We start from the raw sequence: 20,056 nt of genomic DNA, 5'->3' as shown, positions 1-20,056 counted from the left end.
TGAGGATTCATTTGGTAGAAAAGAAACTATGTGGCCAAGAATTTCTTTTGGTAAATTGCTTAAAAAATCATTTGTTGTATTGTCTTTTTCCATGGAACTTGTTGTTTGGATATGGCTTTTTTTATGGCTTTTTTTTAATCAATTAAGATATACTAGTAGCATGAAATTTGTATTAATAACTTCAAAAGAAACTAAAAAAAATTTAATGGGGTGTGGGTAAGATGGTTGGGGCTATTTAGTAGTTTTAAATATGAAGTTAATTTTGAAAATGAAGTAGTGTTAAATTTTGAGAAAGAAAAACTACCTTTTGTTTATAGTTAAAAAAAAAAAATAGTTAAATTGACCTTTAGAATTCACTAGAATTAAAGGCAGATTTCAATACTCAAAAAATACTTACAAATATATTCTTATATAAGTTGAACCCACGATCATAAGATGTGTGAGTCAACTCTTTATCAATTGAGTCAAACTTTTTTAGTAAAAAAAGAAAAACTATTTCGTCTATATAACTTTTTTAATTTGATTTTTTTAATTTAACAAATAATAAAATTTATTTTAAAAAAAATCTAAAATTATAAGTTTTTGAAGAGATTTAAAGTTATTTGAGTGAGCAAAATAAATCAAATCCGTTTTGGAGGTTATTAAATGCTATTTGAATCCAATTTAATGTACCAACATGCATTGGTTGTGGTAACAAATAATGTGTGCAATCAAATGGAATCACTAATATAGTGCAATTTTGCATTGGTTGGTTACAAGTTTAATTTTGTGCCTTGTTTTAAAGGTATGGTTACAAGTTTGCTTATGGAAACAAAGGACTATGAGGCTTATAATTAGTACTCCTTGTGGAATTGATTTCTTATAGAATGCAATTCATATTTTTACGATTTAATGGCTAAATTGGTGCTCATCACTTTAGAGTGTATGAAGTGATGGATCTATATTGTATACCTAAGAATAATATGCTAAAAGTTATATTGCTTGAGGGAGAGTGGCTTCTAGATTATATCATTTCACTATTTCTTGTGATTTTAGATCTAATGCAATATTTTCAAAAGGAAACACTTTTTATATTTATTTATTTATTTCACTAGACACTTTGTTTTATTTGTCAATAATGCCATACCTAAAAATTATATTTATTCAAAACTAATTTCACACTTTCTTCTCTTTCTCCTATTATATATTTATTAAAATAAATAAATACATAAATAATTGATTCCATATTATATATTTTTTCTATGAAAATTTCTTTAGCCACCTCCCTATGGGGTCACCCCCAGCGAAAAACTGAAATTACCCCTACTTCGGAAATGAACTTCCGAAGCTTTGATTTTTTTTAAAAAATTTCCACAATTCGGAAGTGCATCTCCGAAAACACCTCATGGAGGTGTGTTCGGAGATGAACTTTCGAAAACACCTCATGGGGGGTGTTTTCGGATATGAACTTCCGAAAACACCTTTGTTCAGATTTTGAGGGATTTCGGAAATGCACTTCCGAATTATGCAAAAACAGAGATTTTTTTTTATGTTTTTCTTAACAGTTTCGTATTTTTAATTAAAAGAAACAGGGAAATAAAATAAACGACATATAAAGGTGAAAATACTAATATGATAAAAAAAGAAATATATACAAGCTCAACCAAATCCAAATAATAATAATAATAATGTGCGAAAGATACAATCCGAAAACAAAAAATAAATAAACCCGACCACTACTAGGTGTGCCTAACCCTCTCTCCCTGGGACCTCCTCTGCCGCCTGTATGCCGCCGCACGGCCCGCATCAGTGACGATCATCTCCATCACGGCGACTGCCTCTGGACCGCCCTGCTGAACGACACCTCGATCCAACGTGTCCCGCCCAAGCATCTCTATCCGCTGACAGATCGGCATGAGATCAATGGCGTGGTCATCCTTAGCCTGCTGGTTCTCCAGGATCTCCTCGTGTGCTGGCCTAGGAGCGCCGGGAACTTCGGGTCTCAGAAGAGGATGTGACACCCGGTAGAACCATGTGACGTATCCCTCCTCACCGTGCCAGTCCTGTGTGACCCGAGTGAGACGGTACTCCTGCGGTACCACATGATGCTGCCAGTCCTCCCATATGGCAGTGAGCTGCACTCGGGTCACTGTGTCGGGAGCAGCCTCAAAGGGTGACCTAGGTATCCGCTGCACGAATCCGAACTGACGCATGCACCGCTCAGGGAGATACCGAACCATGATGGTAGTCCCGCATGCCAGCCAGCCTGAATATAGAGCAATGCCGTCAAAGGGGACAATCTGAGCGTAGTCGTTGAACGGCCTCCAGGTGACGTCGTCGTGCATCGTGCGGTCCAGGTATCCACGGTATGGTCCCATCGCATCGTTCCCCCTCTGGAGAACGTATCTGGCGGCCCTGGGCATGGCGTCCACATACGCAGGATCGATGTGAAAGCCGTGGATGCGGGAGAAGTAGGAGAAGATCCAGCTCTGAAACAGAAACACGATAATGTATTAAAAATAAATACGAAACATAAATAAATAAATAAATACGATAATGTATTAAAATAAAACGTACCGTAAGTAGTGTGCATGATCCGACCAACTGCCTCGTCCTCTAGTTGGAGGCCTCATTCAGCTTCTGGTAGAGGTATGCCAGAGTAGCTGCCCCCCAGTTCCACTGGTGAACGGTATCCAGGTCCATGAAGTAGCGGAGGTAGGTCATGTCGACGTACCTTGCACTCTTGTCCACAAAGCATGCAGCGCCTACCACATGCATGTACCAGCACCGGAGAGAAGATACCCGAGCCAGCCGACTCCTAGATCCTGAAGAAGATGTACCCTCTCCCATATCCACGGGAACTCACACACGTCGTCCTCGGCCCTGCCCCCGTCCCTGTGTCGACGCCAGCTGCGTCGCCGCCCGCTCGCGTCTAGCCGACGCAGTCTGGGTCTCCTTACCTTGTCTGATGCGCGCTGGTTGGTTGCCTGACATGTTCCTGTAAACCATTGAAATCGATTAATATGCGAGACAAAAGAAAAAACTAAAAAAATTGAACTTCTGATACAATTCGGAAGTTCATTTCCGAAACTGGGATGGAGGTGTTTTCGGAAATGAACTTCCGAAACACCCCTGCGAGGAAGTTTTCTGCAACTTCCATGGCAGACCCCTAAACCAAACATCAAACCTATGTCTACACATTCTAAACATCCTAAATATCAGTATAAACCTAACCTAATACATTTTTTGCTATTTGTAAACACCCTAATATACATTTTAATTATAGATCTTAAAATCAAAATGCTTACCGATTGAATAGATTGGAGGACTTTTGAATGTAATAGAGCAAGTAGATGGAGCCTTTGAGGTAGCTTGGAACTGGTTTGCACAAAAATCTCTTGGGGTTGAGTTTGGAAGAAGATTAGGGTAAATGATTAGGGGGAGGGGGCTGTTTTGCTTAATCTGCAAAACGCGCAGTATTTCAGAAATGAACTTCCGAAATGTTGTTTTCGGAAATAAACTTCCGAAATAAGACAATTTTTTCAAAAAAAAAGGCGCTTTCGGAGATGCATCTCCGAAAACACCTTTTTCTTGCATTTCGGAAATGCATTTCCGAAGTTAGGGGTAGTTTGGATTTTTCACCAGAGGTGGACTAGAAGGCTGGGAGGTGGCCAAAGAAATTTTCTTTTCTATTTTATATATGGTTACAATTTTTTTCAGTTGTATTTTCTTTAATTTATCTATTTTTTTTAGTTTAAATATGACAAAGAGAACAATAATTTAAAATATACATAATAAATGAATATATTTAAATTTGTTGATATAAATATCATATCATTTAAATGAGTAATATCATTGAATAGAATATAATATTATTCAATTAAAGATATGAATATTATTGAATTAAATATATAATCTAATTGAGTTAAATAGAATATAACTATTTCATACATACTTATTCAATAAGATATGAATATAATCTTATTCAATAATAATATATATTTTTTTAATAAAGGTTATAAATATAAAGGAAGAGGAGATACACAAAAATGAGAGGGGGACTAGGCCAAGACCCTCTCAAGAGCTTATAAACTTAAAAAAAAACTCATCTCCAATCTATTTTTTTATAAAATCACATCTAATAGCTAGGGGGATGGCATCAAAAAGAGTGAGAGAGAAAGTCGTGTGACCAAGGCTAGCAAAAAAGTCTGCACAAAAATTTCATTCTCGGAAAATATGAATAATCACAAAAGACATGTTTCCTAAAATATGTTTACAATTTAACCACCTATTACATATAACTATTTCAATAATATATTAATATACTCATATTAGTTTGTGTAAATATTATTCAAACATATTTTATAGAAGTAAATCAAAATTTGAAATTAGTATATTTATTTAAATATAATATTATTGAAATAAATATACAATATTATAAAAATAAAATCATATTTATAAAATTAAAAGTATAATATTATTGAAATAAATAAATGTAATGTATTATGTGTAACATGAGATTAATATTTAATATAGTATTAATTTACAATAGAGTTTAATGATTTAAAAATATATATATTTAGGGTCAATAAAGATTTTGGAAACAAAATTTATTGATAATTTTAAATTGTCCATCGTTCAACATCATCATATCATAAATCATACTTTTTAAAACACTTCACTCAACTAATTTAAAATTTACAAATATGAATAAAAAGCTAACATTGGAAATTTTGTGTGTGTCTATGTGTGTCTGCGCGGGAGCGCACGCGTGCGCGTGTGTGAATAAAGTCATTTGTGCCTGGGATGTCTCTCCTGCCTTCGGTGCTTAAATAGATGAACTCATGCGTCTACGTAAAGATGGAGTCGGAGAGGCATGAGCAGGGGACCCTAGCATGCTACGGGATTATGAAGAAGAAGGCGGAGATACATGAGTCGTAGAACCTGACGCATGAGCATCAACACGTCTAGAGGTAGAAGCAGCCTCTGATTACTGACTATTTTTCCTCTAAACGGATGCATGTTCTGTAAGCCTGTTGTGTTTCAATCGGGATGGTCTTTCAGCCATAATTCCTGTAAATAGACAAGACAAGCGTTACACAATGAGTTCATTAAAAAAAGGCACAAAAATTGCATAGACTGCTTCCGGAGATTCATAACCGGTTATGGGTAAACGTTAAAATATTTCGGATATACATCTCCGAAAATTCCTACAACTCCAAGCACCATCAATGGCGGAATGCAGACCTATAAAACATCAAAAATAATCCATTGATCATAAAAACTACCTAACTAAATCGTTCCTCAATAGTTCTAAGCTATGAAACACAAAGTATTTTGATTTCATAACCTAAAAATCAACTTCTACACAATTTTATATAAACGCAATCAACTTTACAAAAAAAAAAAACTTATAATTTGTGTCTTGAAGTTGATTGTCGTTGTTCAATATTGTTTGAAGTCAGGTGTTTGACGAAGATTAATGTTCTTTGATGTTATACTACAAAATATTGTAAATATCCTTAATGCATATTCCCCTCTTGACCTAGACACTTGAGATAAATAACTTATCCTCTTTCCTAAAGAAAATAATGTAAGAACTTGAAAAGAAAGAAAGAAAAATTACTCATAAAATGAAACATACGCATTTGTGTAATAAGTATGAATTCATCCAAAAGAATTCTTGTTGATTTCTATTACATCTTAAAGAAAAAAGAAAGCTTAATTTCTTACTACAAAATTACATAAAGTACTCGAAATCTTTTTTAACTCTGAACAATCTCTAAAATGTTGAAACATCTTCAACAGATTATTCCCTCATCGACATTTATATATCACTTCATATATAACTTTACTCTGACTTCAATTAATTTCTCTCTAATGAATTAAGGATAATAGAATTGGCCTTGCGAATTAATCGGTTCTATAGTTGGATATCAGATTTCCAAAAAGAAAAAACTATACATATTATGCAACAAAGGATCTGATTGAAGTGGATGTGAAGATTGCAAAATCTGTCGAAGATATTATTAACATGTTGCAACGTCCTGAACTACCCACTTATAACGATATGTAATGTTATATTTCTATTAACAATTATCTATGTAATATTGAGTGTTTTAATTTAATGTCAAGTTGTTGTGATTTGTAGAGCTTACTCATACTCATATTGTCTCTGTTTTTGTTTTTGTTTTGAAGTATCATAACTATTTTTCGGATATATATCTTTGAAGCATACCAAATAAAATTAAGTATAATAGAGAATGGGTGTGTCTGAAGATGCATCTCTTGACCCCAGACACTTTCTTCTTGCATAAAGGAAAATAATATAAGAACTTAAAAGAAAGAAAAAAAACATTGCTCATAAAATGAAACATATTCATTTGTTTAATAAGAGTAAGAATTCATCTAAAAGTATTCTTGTTCATCTCTATTACATCTTAAAGAAAAAGAAATCTTAATTTCTACAACAAAAATACATAAAGTACTCAAAATCTTTTTAACTCCTAACAATCTCTAAACAAGTTGAAAAATCTTCAACTCCTAACAAACTCTAAACAAGTTGAAAAATCTTCAACAATTTATTCCCTCCTCAACATTTATATATCATATATCAGTTCATATAAAATTTTACTCTATTTTCAATTAACGAGAAAATTAACTTCTCGCTTATGAATTAGGATAATAGAACTAGTCTCTGACTTCAGTTAGCCTCTCGCTAATGGAGCAGGATAAATAAGATTGATCTCACGATTCTATATTCAAATACCGAATTTCCAACTAAAAACAGATATATAATTTAGAAATCACTACTAGTGAGAGGTTCATGACCATCTTCACCAATGAAGATATTATCATAGACAATAGCCGCAACTGCCGCACCAATAAATGGGCCGACCCAATAGACCCAATGATGAGTCCAAGTCCAACTAACAACAGCAGGCCCAAAAGAAACAGCTGGATTCATTGATGCACCATCAAATGCTCCACCAGCTAAGATATTTGCACCAACAATGATACCAATTGCAAGTGGTGCAATGATTCCTATGTTACCTTTTTTTGGATCTACTGCTGTTGCATAGACTGTGTATACCAATCCAAATGTCATCACAATTTCAAAAACTAGTGCGTTCCATACTGATATGTCGGAGGATATCGCAAATGCTGATGTCTCCTGAAATATTCAAATTACAACAAAATATAATAATCATAGCGTGTTATATGTATGTGTCAACGATATGTCTGATATTTGTATCTGTGTCAATATTTTATAAACTATATTATATAGATCAGATATATCGATTATTCAGTGAATTTAGAAAGTAAACATTTTTTAAAGGGAAAGATTAATGGTTACCATTCCACCAGTGGCAGACTTGAGAAGAATGCAAGCAACAACTGAACCAAGTAACTGTGCAATCCAATATAGCATACTTCTCAAAAGTGTAATGTTTCCACCAATGAAGGCACCAAATGTGACTGCAGGGTTCACATGTCCACCAGAGATGTTTGCTCCAACAGAAACAGCAACAAATAGTCCAAATGCATGAGATAGGGAGGCAGCTATTAGACCAGCAGGTGTTGCAGGTCCATTATTTGTAATTTTGTCTGCCAAAATAACCAACAATCAATCATTTATTTTATTTCACTGTCATCCTAATATTATTATCATTTTAATTAATAATAACTCTTATTCAACCCTACGGGTTGGTCTGTCGGTGAATATTTGGATTCTGAGAGTTTGCTCTTCTCAAGATCTTTGAATCTTGTGAAGTTAGGTGCTAATAATTTTTGTGTTGGGTCCTAACTTTAAATGGACCCCTCCCTAGTGGAATTGGTCCTTGATCAGCCTCAAGACCGACATCTCTGACTTTAAATGGGCACTCTGAAAGTGGACAGTGGGATTGGTCTCATTGGATTAGTCAGCCGCAAGGCCAATAGCTTTAAATTGCCCCCGCGGACGGTGAAATTGATTCTCTTGTATTATTAGCCTCAAGGCCGACATCTCTGACTTTAAATGGATCTCCGCTAGTGAGCGGTAGAATTGATCCCCTTAAATTAGTCGGCCTAAAGACCGATATCTCTCGGTCGGGACGTTAACCATATTAGTTGATAAAAATTTAAGATTAAGACTATAAAAAGGGAATAAATATAGCTTTTATGAGAGTAGTGCTCACTGTAAGCCATGCCAGAGCCTTGACCAGCAAAAACAAAAATGAGCATAGAGAAGAATTCAGCAAATGCAGCTCTAATTGCATCAGGTTGACCAGCTTCTGCAGGAGATCCAATTGCAATTCTATAGATTGGCATTATTGATACTATTTATCTCAAGAATCAAAACCTAAACAAAAAAACAAGATCAGATTCTTATGTGTTTGTTGATTTTATTTATTTTTCTATATGATTTGGTTGAAATTAAGTGAGGAAAAACAATGAGAACTTTGTTTGGTGTTTATATAAGCCATGCATGCATGCAGGTAGTGAAGTGAGTGTGGAACTTGGTCATGGTTTTGACATGTATGTGGATGTGATGTGATATAGCTGCATCTGAAATTGGAGATAAATTTTGTGTAATGTGTTCAACGAAAATGGTGGGTAGCCTAACATTTGAGGACAAACACAACTGATCAAGTTTAATTATTTATTTTTTTAATGGTGAAGAATTTCTTTTATTAGTAAATTATACTACCCTTTGAATTTTTAATATAAAAGTGTATTTTTATTAATTTTATTTTAATGTTTTGGCATAAAATAAATTGCACAAGAATGTTTTTAATTTCTATAAGTGATAAATAACAGTTAAAATTCCTGCACATCTATAAAGTTTCAAATTTAAACTCATAAATATACTCAATTTAACAACATCAAGCATTGTTAAGTTGAACTAAGTCTTTGGGAGTACACAAAAGTCTTCTAGTTGGACATATTTCTAGAGTCTTTGGGAGTAAGTCTTCTAGTTGAACATATTTCTATTGATTTGATTAAAATACTTTGGTCAAAAATACAAATACATGCATGATAAGTTCTTCTCTCAAAAGAAAGAAATGTTATACAACACAACAAGTTTTTTCTCATCAAGGAGGAAGATCGGCTACATGGATCAACTTTTGTTGTTCAAAACCATGCTTCTATCTAAATAGTTAATGTTGTCCAAAACCATACTTCTATCTAAATAGTTAATCTCGGTATCTTTTACAAATCGTTAATCTCAATATCTTTTTTAAATTTTTCTCCTATCAATGGAAAATAGTGCCACTGTCGCATTCTTTCAGTCATCCATACTTTATACAAGTAAAAAAAGGGTTTAAAACAAAATTATCTGTGTATTTTACTGGAAGTTTAAACAAAGTTAGGCGTTATAAAATGCAGTAACATTTTTGGCAAATACACTTGAAAATCTGGCATCCGTTATATTCAAAGAAATACTCGGAATTCAAGTGGAAAAAACGATACCTTCTAAACTATTGCTATATATATTATATATATACAAAAGTTACAGCTCTTTGTTCAGAATTCTCTACAATTATCACAAGTTGAATAAACAAAATTACAGTCAAGAATAAGTTTATCATCCATGCATGGGTTAGGGAGAATGAAAAGGAAGTCCAGAGAAGGAGTCACCTCAGCAGAATTAGTGTTTGAATTCCACCATCTATTGAGAAACAAATCAATACAATGGATAGAAAACACCCCAAGTCGCCTCCAAAGAATCCACCCGAATCGAAAACGAACCGAACGCAAAAATTCTATATACTTAAACCTTACGATTCCTTCTACAGTATCTCTCCTATGTCTACTAATGAACCAGCATCTTAAGCAGAAAATCCTTCAGGGGCTCATCTCAAGCAGAAAATCAAATATGCACATGAACCAACATTCGTAGCAATCACTCGTATCACATACTCCCGTACTAACTAAGCCGATGCTGACGCATAGCTTTACCAAAATGAGGTTGCATCAATCGGACATACAGACCATTCTTTGCCATCAACGAATCATGACTCCCTTCTTCCACTATCCGTCCTCCATTAAGCACTACAATATTGTCCACGTGCCTCATCATTGCAGCTCTATGCGCTATTAAAATAGTGGTCTTGTTTCCCATTATTAGTGTGTCTAGAGCTTCTTGTATCACTCGGCTTGACTCGGATTCAATTGATGAACCTGCTTCGTCCAATAATAAGATAGGTGCATTTTTCAGTACTACTCTTGCAATTGCGATTCTCTGTTTCTGTCCTGGGGTTAAGTCAACACCTCTCATCCCAACATGAGTATCATAACCGTGAGGCAAACTGCTAATAAAATGATGAGCATTTGCTATTCTTGCTGCTTCTTTCATCTCAGCTTCACTAGCATTGTGTCTTGCATATATAATGTTTTCCCTTATGGTTGTTGAGAAGATAATAGGTTCCTGCTGAATCAGACCGAGGTGGCTCCTCAACCATCTCAAGTTATAGAGCTTTAAATCCCTTCCATCCAGTAAAACTTGGCCCGCAACTGGATCGTAAAATCTCTGCATCAAAGATATTATAGTGCTTTTTCCTGATCCTGAAACTCCAACAACAGCAACTGTTTGGCCTCCATTCATTTTCAGATTAAAATTGCTCAATACCAACACTTCAGGACGTGATGGATAATAAAAATCAATATTTTTTAACTCAATGCTTCCATATACATTGGGTGGCTTCAAAGCTTTGTTATCGTCCGGATCAATTTTAGGTTCCCGGTCTATAATGTCAAACACTGATATGAGGGATTTCCGTCGTTTAAGTATGTAAGGAGCCAATCCAAATGGCTCCACAAGGGCAAATGTGGCAAAGGAGAAAACCATGTACTCCCTCAGTGCAGTGGGAGGATTGATGTAACCATTCTTAATACATATTGCAGTGTACCAAAGTAGAAGGGCATTACAAGCAAAAAGTAGAAACTGTGAAAAGCCAAATGCAAAACCAATCCCCATCCCATGAAGAAAGCTCTGCTTAAATATTTTCTTTAACTGCAGCCTATAGAGCTCCATTACCTTATTTCCGGCACAAAATGCAACAACAGTGTATATATTTCTAACTGCATCTTCAAGAACCAACGATGCTTTTCTGTGCATTTCCTGTATGCCTTTTGAAAATCCACCTAGCCACAATTTCTGCAATATTAAGAAGGATGTAATTAATATAGATTTTTTTACCACGGTGGAATCCCTACATGGATCAAACGATGCTTGAGACTACAAAGCGATAAATGTAACAGTAGCAAAAGTCAATTTGATGAAGCGTAAAATTAGCCATAGACACTGTCAAATTAAGCTAATTATAAACCATTAATAAACTAACTGAAACATCAAGTTACATTGCAGTTACTGCAATGACACAGAAATTTCATTATCAATGTCTGTAATCACAACAGAATACTTGTTACGTTTTCATGCTAAAAAAAGTTATTATGCTTAATTTTGGAGACAAATAAATCAAGAAAAAACAAATTAAAATTACTCTTTTTTTCCTTTTCTTTTAAAGTATTTATATGTCTAACACAATCCAGACATCTCTGGATTTTGTATTTGTTATGTCTCCCAAAAGTCACAACATTCTTGCTGTAAATTTAAACTTATTTGTCACAATAAAGAATGAATAGAATGAAAGAAAACGAGAATGTGCCATTAACATGATATCAGCGAAATGAAATCACACAATTTTGGATCAGCATTCATGTTTCGTTCATAAACAGAAATTTATATAAATTATAAAATCTTAAAATTTCTACAAAAAGCAATGGCACAGCAAAGAAATATAGAATAAATCCAATCATCAGGTATGTTAGCTCAAAAACTATTCATGTTAGAGTCTCTATGACCTGGTGGTTTAGCGATTAATCCCTGTTGTCCACATTCAGCTAAATATCAAATTCAATCTCAACACAAAATAACATGGGTTAAGGCACTGTCTCCCGTATAAGGGGACGTGTTAGCTTCTAGGATACTAGGTTCATAGCAAGGGAAAATAGTAATATTCGGAAAACCAGAAGAGCAGGTGCACACCTGGGCAACTGCAGAAATACAGAGAATTGGAAGGGTTGCAAAAGCCACCAGTGCTAACCGCCAGTGCAGCACAGCACCAATGAGAAGGCCAACAATAACTGCAGCACTGTCCTGTATAAATATGGAAAGTCGATTGCTAAAAGCAGCTCGTACAAAAGTAGCATCATTGGCCAATCTCATGGATAAATTGTCAGCACTGTTTTCCTCATCATCAAACCATCCTACTTCATTCCGTAGCATGGCTGCCATGTTAATGAAACAGATAAAAATGTTCACAATTCCCATTTTTTAAAATTTAAAAAAAAAAAAAAAAACCAAAAGGACGAGCTATGAGCTATGCACCTGAGAACATCATTCTCCTAACTCGTTCTGTCATTTTCTCTCCCATAATACCAAAGTAGAAATGCTGCAAAAAGTTGGCAATAACTGTTACAATACCCATGCAGCCAATGATCAAGCACCACTTGTCTATCTCGCGTTCTAAGTGATGTTGATCATTAATTCTGTAGTAAGCTGCCACCACAAGGCCAATAACATAAGCCAGGAGGGGATTGAAAGAACCAAAAGCAGCAGCACCAATGCTTCCTAACACAGCATAAAGCCACTCAGCAGAACTAAGTTCGGCCAACTTCCGAAGTGATGGTGGTTTCCGCTGCCGTGCTTCCCTTTCTTTTCTCAATGTAACTGAATCGTCATCAGAAGGACTATGTGGTCTACTAAAAGACTGTGAATGGGAGCGTTCATTTTTAGGATCAGATGTTAAAAGTGGTGAAATAGGGGATTCTGGGCGAGACCCATTTGATTTTTGTCGATGCACAGACTGTATATCAATCTTGGGTAACTCTGGCAGCCTCATTTCAAAACTATCCTGCCTTCTTATTGATGGCTCCTTATCAGCTTCATCTAGAGCTTGACCATTTTCCAGCATCTTCTCAGGAGGTGGGCTCAGGTCTTTAGGTGATTCTTGAAAGTTGTAGATGACATCTGAAGGTCGCGAATGTGATACATTTGAAACTCTTTGAAGAGAGGGTGACTTCGTCATTTTGGGGGATGATGGTTCGTTGAAGCTATGGCTTGCTGAAGAGTCCTTCTCAATTTGAGATGCTGCAGTCTCCTTGTAGTTTCGAGCAGGCATCCTAGGTGATCATTAAAAAGTAAAATGTGATCAGGATACACAAAAAATATGTAATTACTGCTAGTTTATCATTCTATGTCTTTACACTTTCTTCATCCTTATATTTGTTTTTGAACAAAATAAAAACAGTAATGCATGGCCAAGGAAGCAGTAAGATTTGTTCAAATACCGCTTGGGAAGTTTTGCTGCCTCTTCACATCGTAGAAGCTCAGCATATAAGCCATTCAAGTTCAGCAATTCATCATGAGTACCCATTTCAACGAGTTGACCCTCCTCCATTACAGCTATATAATCAGCATTTCTTATGAGACTAAGCCTTCGAGCAATTATTATTGTTGAGCGTCCTAACATAAGCATATCCAGAGCCTCGTGAACAACCCTCTCAGCCTCAAAATCAAGTCCACCGGTGACTTCATCAAGCAGAAGAATTGATGGATCTAGAAGCACAGCTCTTGCAATAGAAAGTTTTATTTTCTGCTCTTCAGTCAAAGCTAGACCTGCCCTACCAACCTAAAAGACAGGTAAAAGCAGCTTTAGATATAAATATGTGAACAGATTTGAATGGAAACAAACGAACATGTCAACCAAGCTTTACCTGTGTGTCATAACCTTTCTCCAATGAGCTAATAAATGTATGTGCATAAGCCATTTTAGCAGCCTCCTCAATTTGATCTATGGTGACATCCCTCCCATAAGCAATGTTATCTCTTATACTCAAACTGAGCAAAGCAGGCTCCTGGGTAACTAGTCCTATTTGGCTCCTCAACCACTCCAAATTCAAATTCTTGATGTTTTCGCCATCTAAAAGAACTTCTCCTGAATCAAAGATTAGCAAATTAAGTAAAATTTACAAATGATCAATAGAGTTCTATGTTGAATGCAATGTAAAATTAATTATACAGTGTCAAAGGTAAAGTAATTACCTAATGTAGGATCATAAAAACGCTCCATGAGTGGAATAATACTACTTTTTCCAGAGCCATTTCTACCAACAAGTGCTACAGCTTTCTTAGAAGGTACAGTGAGAAAAAATCCACTCAAGATAGGGATTTCGGGACGAGACAGATAGCTGAAATAAACATTCCGAAACACTATATTTCCTTGCACATAGATTAGGCAAGTGCCATCATTATTAACAGTTGAGGATGACCGGCTTATCATCTCATATAATCTATAAGCAGCTATCCGCCCTTGTTCAAAAGAGTAGAAATTTGTTGCTGCTTGATTCAAACCCCTAAATCAAATTAACAAATATTGTAAAAGAAAAATAATGAATAAACAATGAAAACATATAAGTTGGGAAAGATGCTCACAGGCCACTTAAAATTACAGCAAAAAGAGCAGTTACAATTTCACCACCGTGTGCTTTTCCATGAATAACCAAGAACCTTCCAACCCAGAGCTGTAAAGCACAAGAACATATTGCAAGTCCATATGTGAATCCAAGACCTAGCCCTTGAACAAGACTTATTAATATGCCATATCTAAGAGTAGCTTGCAGTGATGTTGCATATGAGTATTTGGCCAACGTTTCATTTGTAAATGCATACAATGTCCTTATATACGAAACTGCCTGCATCACACACAAAATATAGACTAAGCTGAGAATCAGCAGCACTAAAATATTTCAACAAATGGAGAGAACTTCACCATTCTTTCCCCTTTGTAAATTCAAAATACTAAAGGAAAAGTTAAGATCAAACTAAAGTGCTCCTTGTCTTACTAACATTTAGAGGAATCATGAACTACATATTATCAACAAGGATGGCCCAAAACACAAGTAGCATATTACTTTATTTCCCAGTCAGAAAAAACAGTATAAACAAACCCAAACATAACAAATCCAAATTAAATGGATGAAACCTGAAGTGTAATTCAACCTCGGGGATAAATGGGATATGCACAGATAGACTTCATGAGAAGCTACGTGCTAGCAGTAAACTAGAGAGTGTTCTCTGGCAACTGATGATCTTACATGACCCAACCATGATGCGGAATGAGCCCAATGATAATCCCCACCCCCAAACTTTACAAAACCAAGAATTAAAGTACAGTAACTATGCTAACAAAAACTATACATATTAATAGATGAAAGATATTCTATTAAGTTACCAAAGTGAGAGACTTTTATCCTAACCAGAAAATCTGAAGCATGAAGACTCTTATGGAATATATAATCTTGAAATTTAATCAGACATATTTGAACAAAGAATATGGCTAATTTCTAGGGTAAAAGCAATCAAATATAAAAAAGGAAAATACTTGGAAGACAGATTTGAAATTCAAACAACAAATCACCTGCTCAGCAATGCTAGCTGCTTCAGCATATGCATCTTGGATATTCTCTGCAAGTCTATGGAGAAATATATTTGATATTCCTCCCGCGGCAACAATAAAGGGACCCGTTGCTAATGTTATTAAAGCAATCTGCCAACAGTTGATAAGGCCGATGACAAGACCACTGAAGAATGTAGCCATATTATGAATATAATTCCCAACCTGTATCATCAAAAGAAAATAAACAGGTTATATGGGATGACTGAAGATATTACCTGTAAAGAAGTTAACATTTATTTCACATAATGAAGAAATTTACACACATGATTGAACCAAGACACACCTTTTCGCTAAGAGCAGACTGGATAAGCAGCACATCACTCAATACTTGACTCACAATGTCTCCATTATTCCCATAAGTATCGAAAAAACTCATATCCTGATTTAATAATACTTGAACATAGTTGGATCTGATGACAGCAGTTTGTCGTTCTCCAGTCAAAATCCAACATGAAACCTCTATTAAACAGGGAAAATGCAGCATTAGTATGGAAAGAGAATTAAATGAAGTATCTAATAAAACACATTTCTGACGATTAATTTCAATTCACATTTAATTTTACCAATCCAGCCGGCAACAAAAACTCCCGCTGCAATGTAAACAATAGTTAAAGCAAGCTGCAAAATAATAAAAAGAGGGAATTTAGCATAAGTTCACTAGTTCAGAAATTGAAAGCTCTGCAGAACACTTAAGATCATTTGTCATCAAATAATATCTTCTAAAATTTCAAAAACTATATCAAAAGTAGACAACAAAGAATCAGATTCAGATAGGCAAATCATATAAAGAGTTGGAGAATAAGTGTTCCCTTGAATTCAAGCATTTTATGCACGTCTGTTTCAAAGGTCCCCAAATAAAGTACATAGAAAAAAGCCTCCTAAAATTTCTATTCTCATCTCAAGTATGTTAAAATGTTAACTTCTTTACATAATGAGCTTTAAAACTTGACACAGTTACATTACATGCCAACCCCTAAGGCTTGGTTGTTGTTGTACAGTTACAATACATAATCCTGGATATTAACTTAACACAAGTATGAAGCTATCTAGGTTAGTTTCTCACAAAAACTAGCTAAATGTAGAAAGTAGCTTATAACAAGCCCAATGGCAGGTAACTCCCATAATCATATCATTATCTCGCAGCAAATAGACCCGGTAAGAATACTACAATTTCAAAAAGTAGGAAGGAGGGCGAAATCTAAAAAGAAGATAATAGTACTCAAACTCCTTAAAAGGAGTGTAACAGCTGCTAAAACAGAAGGTATCTGATGGTAAAAGAGGCCATTATTAGTCACACAAACTATATATTAATCAACTCTTCATACAGTTTGGGAATTCACAAGTGTTATGGTTTATGATAGCTGTTGCATGTATTATGTTCTAACTTCTAAGTAAAGGATATTTGCCATCGACTCGTCATGAAACAAATAACCATGTCATTAATACAAATAGGAGCACGATCAGTATAATCTATACCTTCAATTTAATACATATCCTCTACCTTGCATAATTACATTTCCTTCTTTTGTCTCTCTCTTTACATAATTGACAAGGAAAAACAAAATTGTAAGCACCATAATAATAACTATCCCTTACAAAAATAAAAATGAAAAATCAGGCCTCCACTCATTTGATAAATTACAAGCAGACAATTCTAACTACCTGCCAGGAAATAAAATATATTCCCTCTGTCTCTATTTGTAAGACCCTTTGGCACTTTTTACACATTAAGAAAAGTTGGTAGTGTAATATTGTACTTAATGAGTATAATTTGTGTGACTACAACTAAATTACACTTGTGTATAAATATAATTAATGTTGATTTTTCATATTTCAAGGCAAATCGGTAGTATTAATCAGAGATACATTTGGAAAGAGAGTAATAAATGCATCTAGAAATTTGTAGAGGATCCTATATTTAGGGACGAACAAATTTTCAAAAAGAGTCTTATAATTAGGGACAGAGGGAGTAGTTAAATACTTCTTGATTGTTGTTCAATGGAAATTTCATATTTGTTTCATGGTATTGGGTCAAGTGGGCTTATGTTTTTTAGCAGAAAATTCAATCTTACTTCGATATCCTTTCTAGTAATAGTTAGAGGTCTTCTTAGAGGATTAGAACTGGACTCCTTTGCCTTGGAGGATATGTCATTGGTATAAGAGGCCTACTTAAAAAGCTGCAAAGTTTTTTTTCTCTTTCGTAATAACATGAACAGTCATATGAAGGTAGAAAACTGCATCCAAGTTATGTACTCTTGTAATGAAATAAAACCATAGAAGTAAAATATGATGCTTAGGTTTCTCCAAGACACTATCTTGCTTTCATCCATTTTGTACTCTATCCAGACTTGTTTCCCATGAAATACAGCTAAACAAATTAATCCCATCAAATTAAAAACTCTAATTAACTCCTGCTCTTAATTTTCTTTTCCCCAAAATATATCAAACTCAAACCCTCTCTTGCCCACGGGTATTGTTCACAGCAACCAAGAACTCACCATGTAGATAAACTTCTCTCTATAACTTGCAAATTGCATTTCCTTTAACATGCGCCCGCTGAAACTTCAATATTTTTCTAACCTTGATGTCGCCCTAGTAAATTCAAACTCATTAAATCCTAAATCCCTTCTATCATTATTGTATGGCTATGAGATCAAAAAAGTCTTAAAACATAATAGGGATATCTGATTTCTATAAGCTCAGGCTGGTGAGATGTAAGTACTTTTTTGAAACGTAGCTCCATAACTCAACCGACTGATGTAGGACTCATTTATCTATAAACTCGCTGAATTGAACAAACAATCCATAGCCCCAATGATTTCATTTATTAAGGACAATGTTGTCAATCACTGATCGCGGAAAACAGCAATTTATTCAAATCATGTTATGCTATAGAGCTATAGCACCGCTGTAGCCACTATTTGACAATGATTTACATTGCATATCATATTGCAGAACAATAACAATCTGTTCTAATTCCGCTGCATTATAAGGCTATAGCGCCGCTGTAACCGCTATTTAACAGCACTGATTAAGGATAGGCAAAAATATCTCAATAATATTCAACAATCTACCATCATAAACGCATACAGATAGACATGAATATAAATTCCAAGAAAAATCAATTATGTAATTACCTAAAGCAACATAGCGCTGGTTCAATGTAAGAAGTGCAGTTAGTATTACTAAAACAAAATAAAAAGAGTGCACTGCAGAGAGAGAAAACAACCCGTTTTCAAAAGCAGCCAAAGTCATGACAAAGATCAAAAGAACTAAACGACTTTTGGAATTTCACATTGTCAAATCAATTAATTTTCGCCAAGAACCACAATCAATGATTTAGAGAGCCTAACTTCAAGATGTTTCTAAGCATTGAAGTTCCCATATGTAGACCAATTTAGTTCCAACATGAAGCCAGAAAACTGACTAAGCAGTACAGGTTCCATCATACAAGACACATTTTCATATACGTAGTTTAAATCCTAAGTACAACTTCCCCAAAATATAGTCCACCATCGCAATTGCAGACACATACATTCGCCCGCATTTTACCGCATTATAAAAGTTCAAACCATAAATGCAACCACAATTTTTAAACCATGTCTCGTACTCTCGTTCTAAGTGAGCAAAATCAAACTATGAGAAACAACAACCTACATCTAAGAGCTATGCTTAGAACCATCATCTTTCATTACCAAGTCTAACATCAACAAAGCTATTCCACTATTTCGACAAACGAATTTCCAAATTCAAATTCAAGCATCAATTACATCTCATCGGTGCAAACCAAAAACAAATAACTAAAACAAAAATCAGAAGCAAAGCAATAAATAACTAGGGTTTCATTTCACGGATACAAAATTTCACAATCTAACCTCAGTGAACCTCTCAAACCTCTCCTGCGACCCCGCCGGGAGATCATCCATCCTCAGCACATGAATAACCTTCGCAAAGTAATGCAAATAAACCACCAGCGCCGTTCCATGAGCCGCCGCAGCAACCGAACCAACCGCCATCAGAAACCAATCAAACCTATCAGCACACGCAAACAGCTTCGAGAAAGGCACAGCAGCAGGCGGCGGCTCCATCTCCTCCTGCTCCTCCATCTCCTCCTCAACCTCCACCTGTTGCGACGTCGAGTTCTCCGCGCCGGGGTCCAAATACGGCGACGGAGACTCCGGTGGCTCCGACACCTCCGACACCGGCGTCAGCGGCTGTACATGCGGCGGAGACCACCCGAACAATCCTCTCGAACTCATCATCTTCTCTGAATCAGAAATTCTCAATTCAACAGATCTAATAAATTAAATAACTATTCTGTTAATTTTTTGTTTGTTCTCCGGCGAACGACGTCGTCCTGGCCTTCGCCGGCACCGTCGTCGCCGTGACCTTATAACAGTTTTCAGGTGGAAAAAACGGTTAGAGAGAAATGATAGAGTAACCGGTGCAGCACGAGAGATTTGTGAATGCTTTGGGTTTTGGTTTTGGTTTGTTAGGTTTAACGGTCAAACTCCGGCGTGTACAAGCTATGAGTTGTTTTTTTTTATTTGTTGAAATATTCTTTTTTTTTTAAT

General features: G+C 35.4%; 2 protein-coding genes across 2 annotated transcripts; both read right to left on the bottom strand.

The window, feature by feature from the left end:
• Positions 1 to 6,488: 6,488 nt before the first annotated feature.
• Positions 6,489 to 8,289, bottom strand: LOC131611335 (aquaporin TIP1-3). Its single transcript, XM_058883380.1, has 3 exons — positions 8,157 to 8,289; positions 7,337 to 7,587; positions 6,489 to 7,153 (listed from the first exon to the last, which is right to left on the bottom strand). The coding sequence occupies exons 1-3, from the start codon at positions 8,287 to 8,289 to the stop codon at positions 6,779 to 6,781; spliced, it is 759 nt and encodes a 252-aa protein (XP_058739363.1). The 3' UTR covers positions 6,489 to 6,778.
• Positions 8,290 to 9,417: 1,128 nt separating this feature from the next.
• Positions 9,418 to 20,056, bottom strand: LOC131609003 (ABC transporter B family member 6-like). The gene is made up of 11 exons (XM_058880616.1): positions 19,358 to 20,056; positions 16,046 to 16,100; positions 15,766 to 15,941; positions 15,444 to 15,644; positions 14,459 to 14,718; positions 14,069 to 14,379; positions 13,741 to 13,961; positions 13,315 to 13,655; positions 12,353 to 13,146; positions 12,011 to 12,252; positions 9,418 to 11,119 (listed from the first exon to the last, which is right to left on the bottom strand). Exons 1-11 carry the CDS (start codon positions 19,742 to 19,744, stop codon positions 9,890 to 9,892), a joined length of 4,218 nt encoding a protein of 1,405 aa, XP_058736599.1. The 5' UTR covers positions 19,745 to 20,056; the 3' UTR covers positions 9,418 to 9,889.

Source organism: Vicia villosa, linkage group LG6, assembly GCF_029867415.1.
Source record: "Vicia villosa cultivar HV-30 ecotype Madison, WI linkage group LG6, Vvil1.0, whole genome shotgun sequence".
Lineage (NCBI taxonomy): Eukaryota > Viridiplantae > Streptophyta > Magnoliopsida > Fabales > Fabaceae > Vicia > Vicia villosa.
This window is presented reverse-complemented; position numbering and strand designations above follow the sequence as displayed.

What these genes read in the sequence shown, in the direction of transcription:
- LOC131609003 (XM_058880616.1), bottom strand. Translation starts at nt 19,744, where the DNA reads ATGATGAGTTCGAGAGGATTGTTCGGGTGGTCTCCGCCGCATGTACAG. An exon ending in AGTCTGCTCTTAGCGAAAAG is followed by an intron (nt 15,645 to 15,765) that starts GTGTGTCTTGGT and finishes TTGATGATACAG; the next exon opens with GTTGGGAATTATATTCATAA. An exon ending in CAGCTAGCATTGCTGAGCAG is followed by an intron (nt 14,719 to 15,443) that starts GTGATTTGTTGT and finishes TGTGTGATGCAG; the next exon opens with GCAGTTTCGTATATAAGGAC.
- LOC131611335 (XM_058883380.1), bottom strand. Translation starts at nt 8,289, where the DNA reads ATGCCAATCTATAGAATTGCAATTGGATCTCCTGCAGAAGCTGGTCAA. An exon ending in AGGCTCTGGCATGGCTTACA is followed by an intron (nt 7,588 to 8,156) that starts GTGAGCACTACT and finishes TTATTTTGGCAG; the next exon opens with ACAAAATTACAAATAATGGA. An exon ending in AGTCTGCCACTGGTGGAATG is followed by an intron (nt 7,154 to 7,336) that starts GTAACCATTAAT and finishes TGAATATTTCAG; the next exon opens with GAGACATCAGCATTTGCGAT.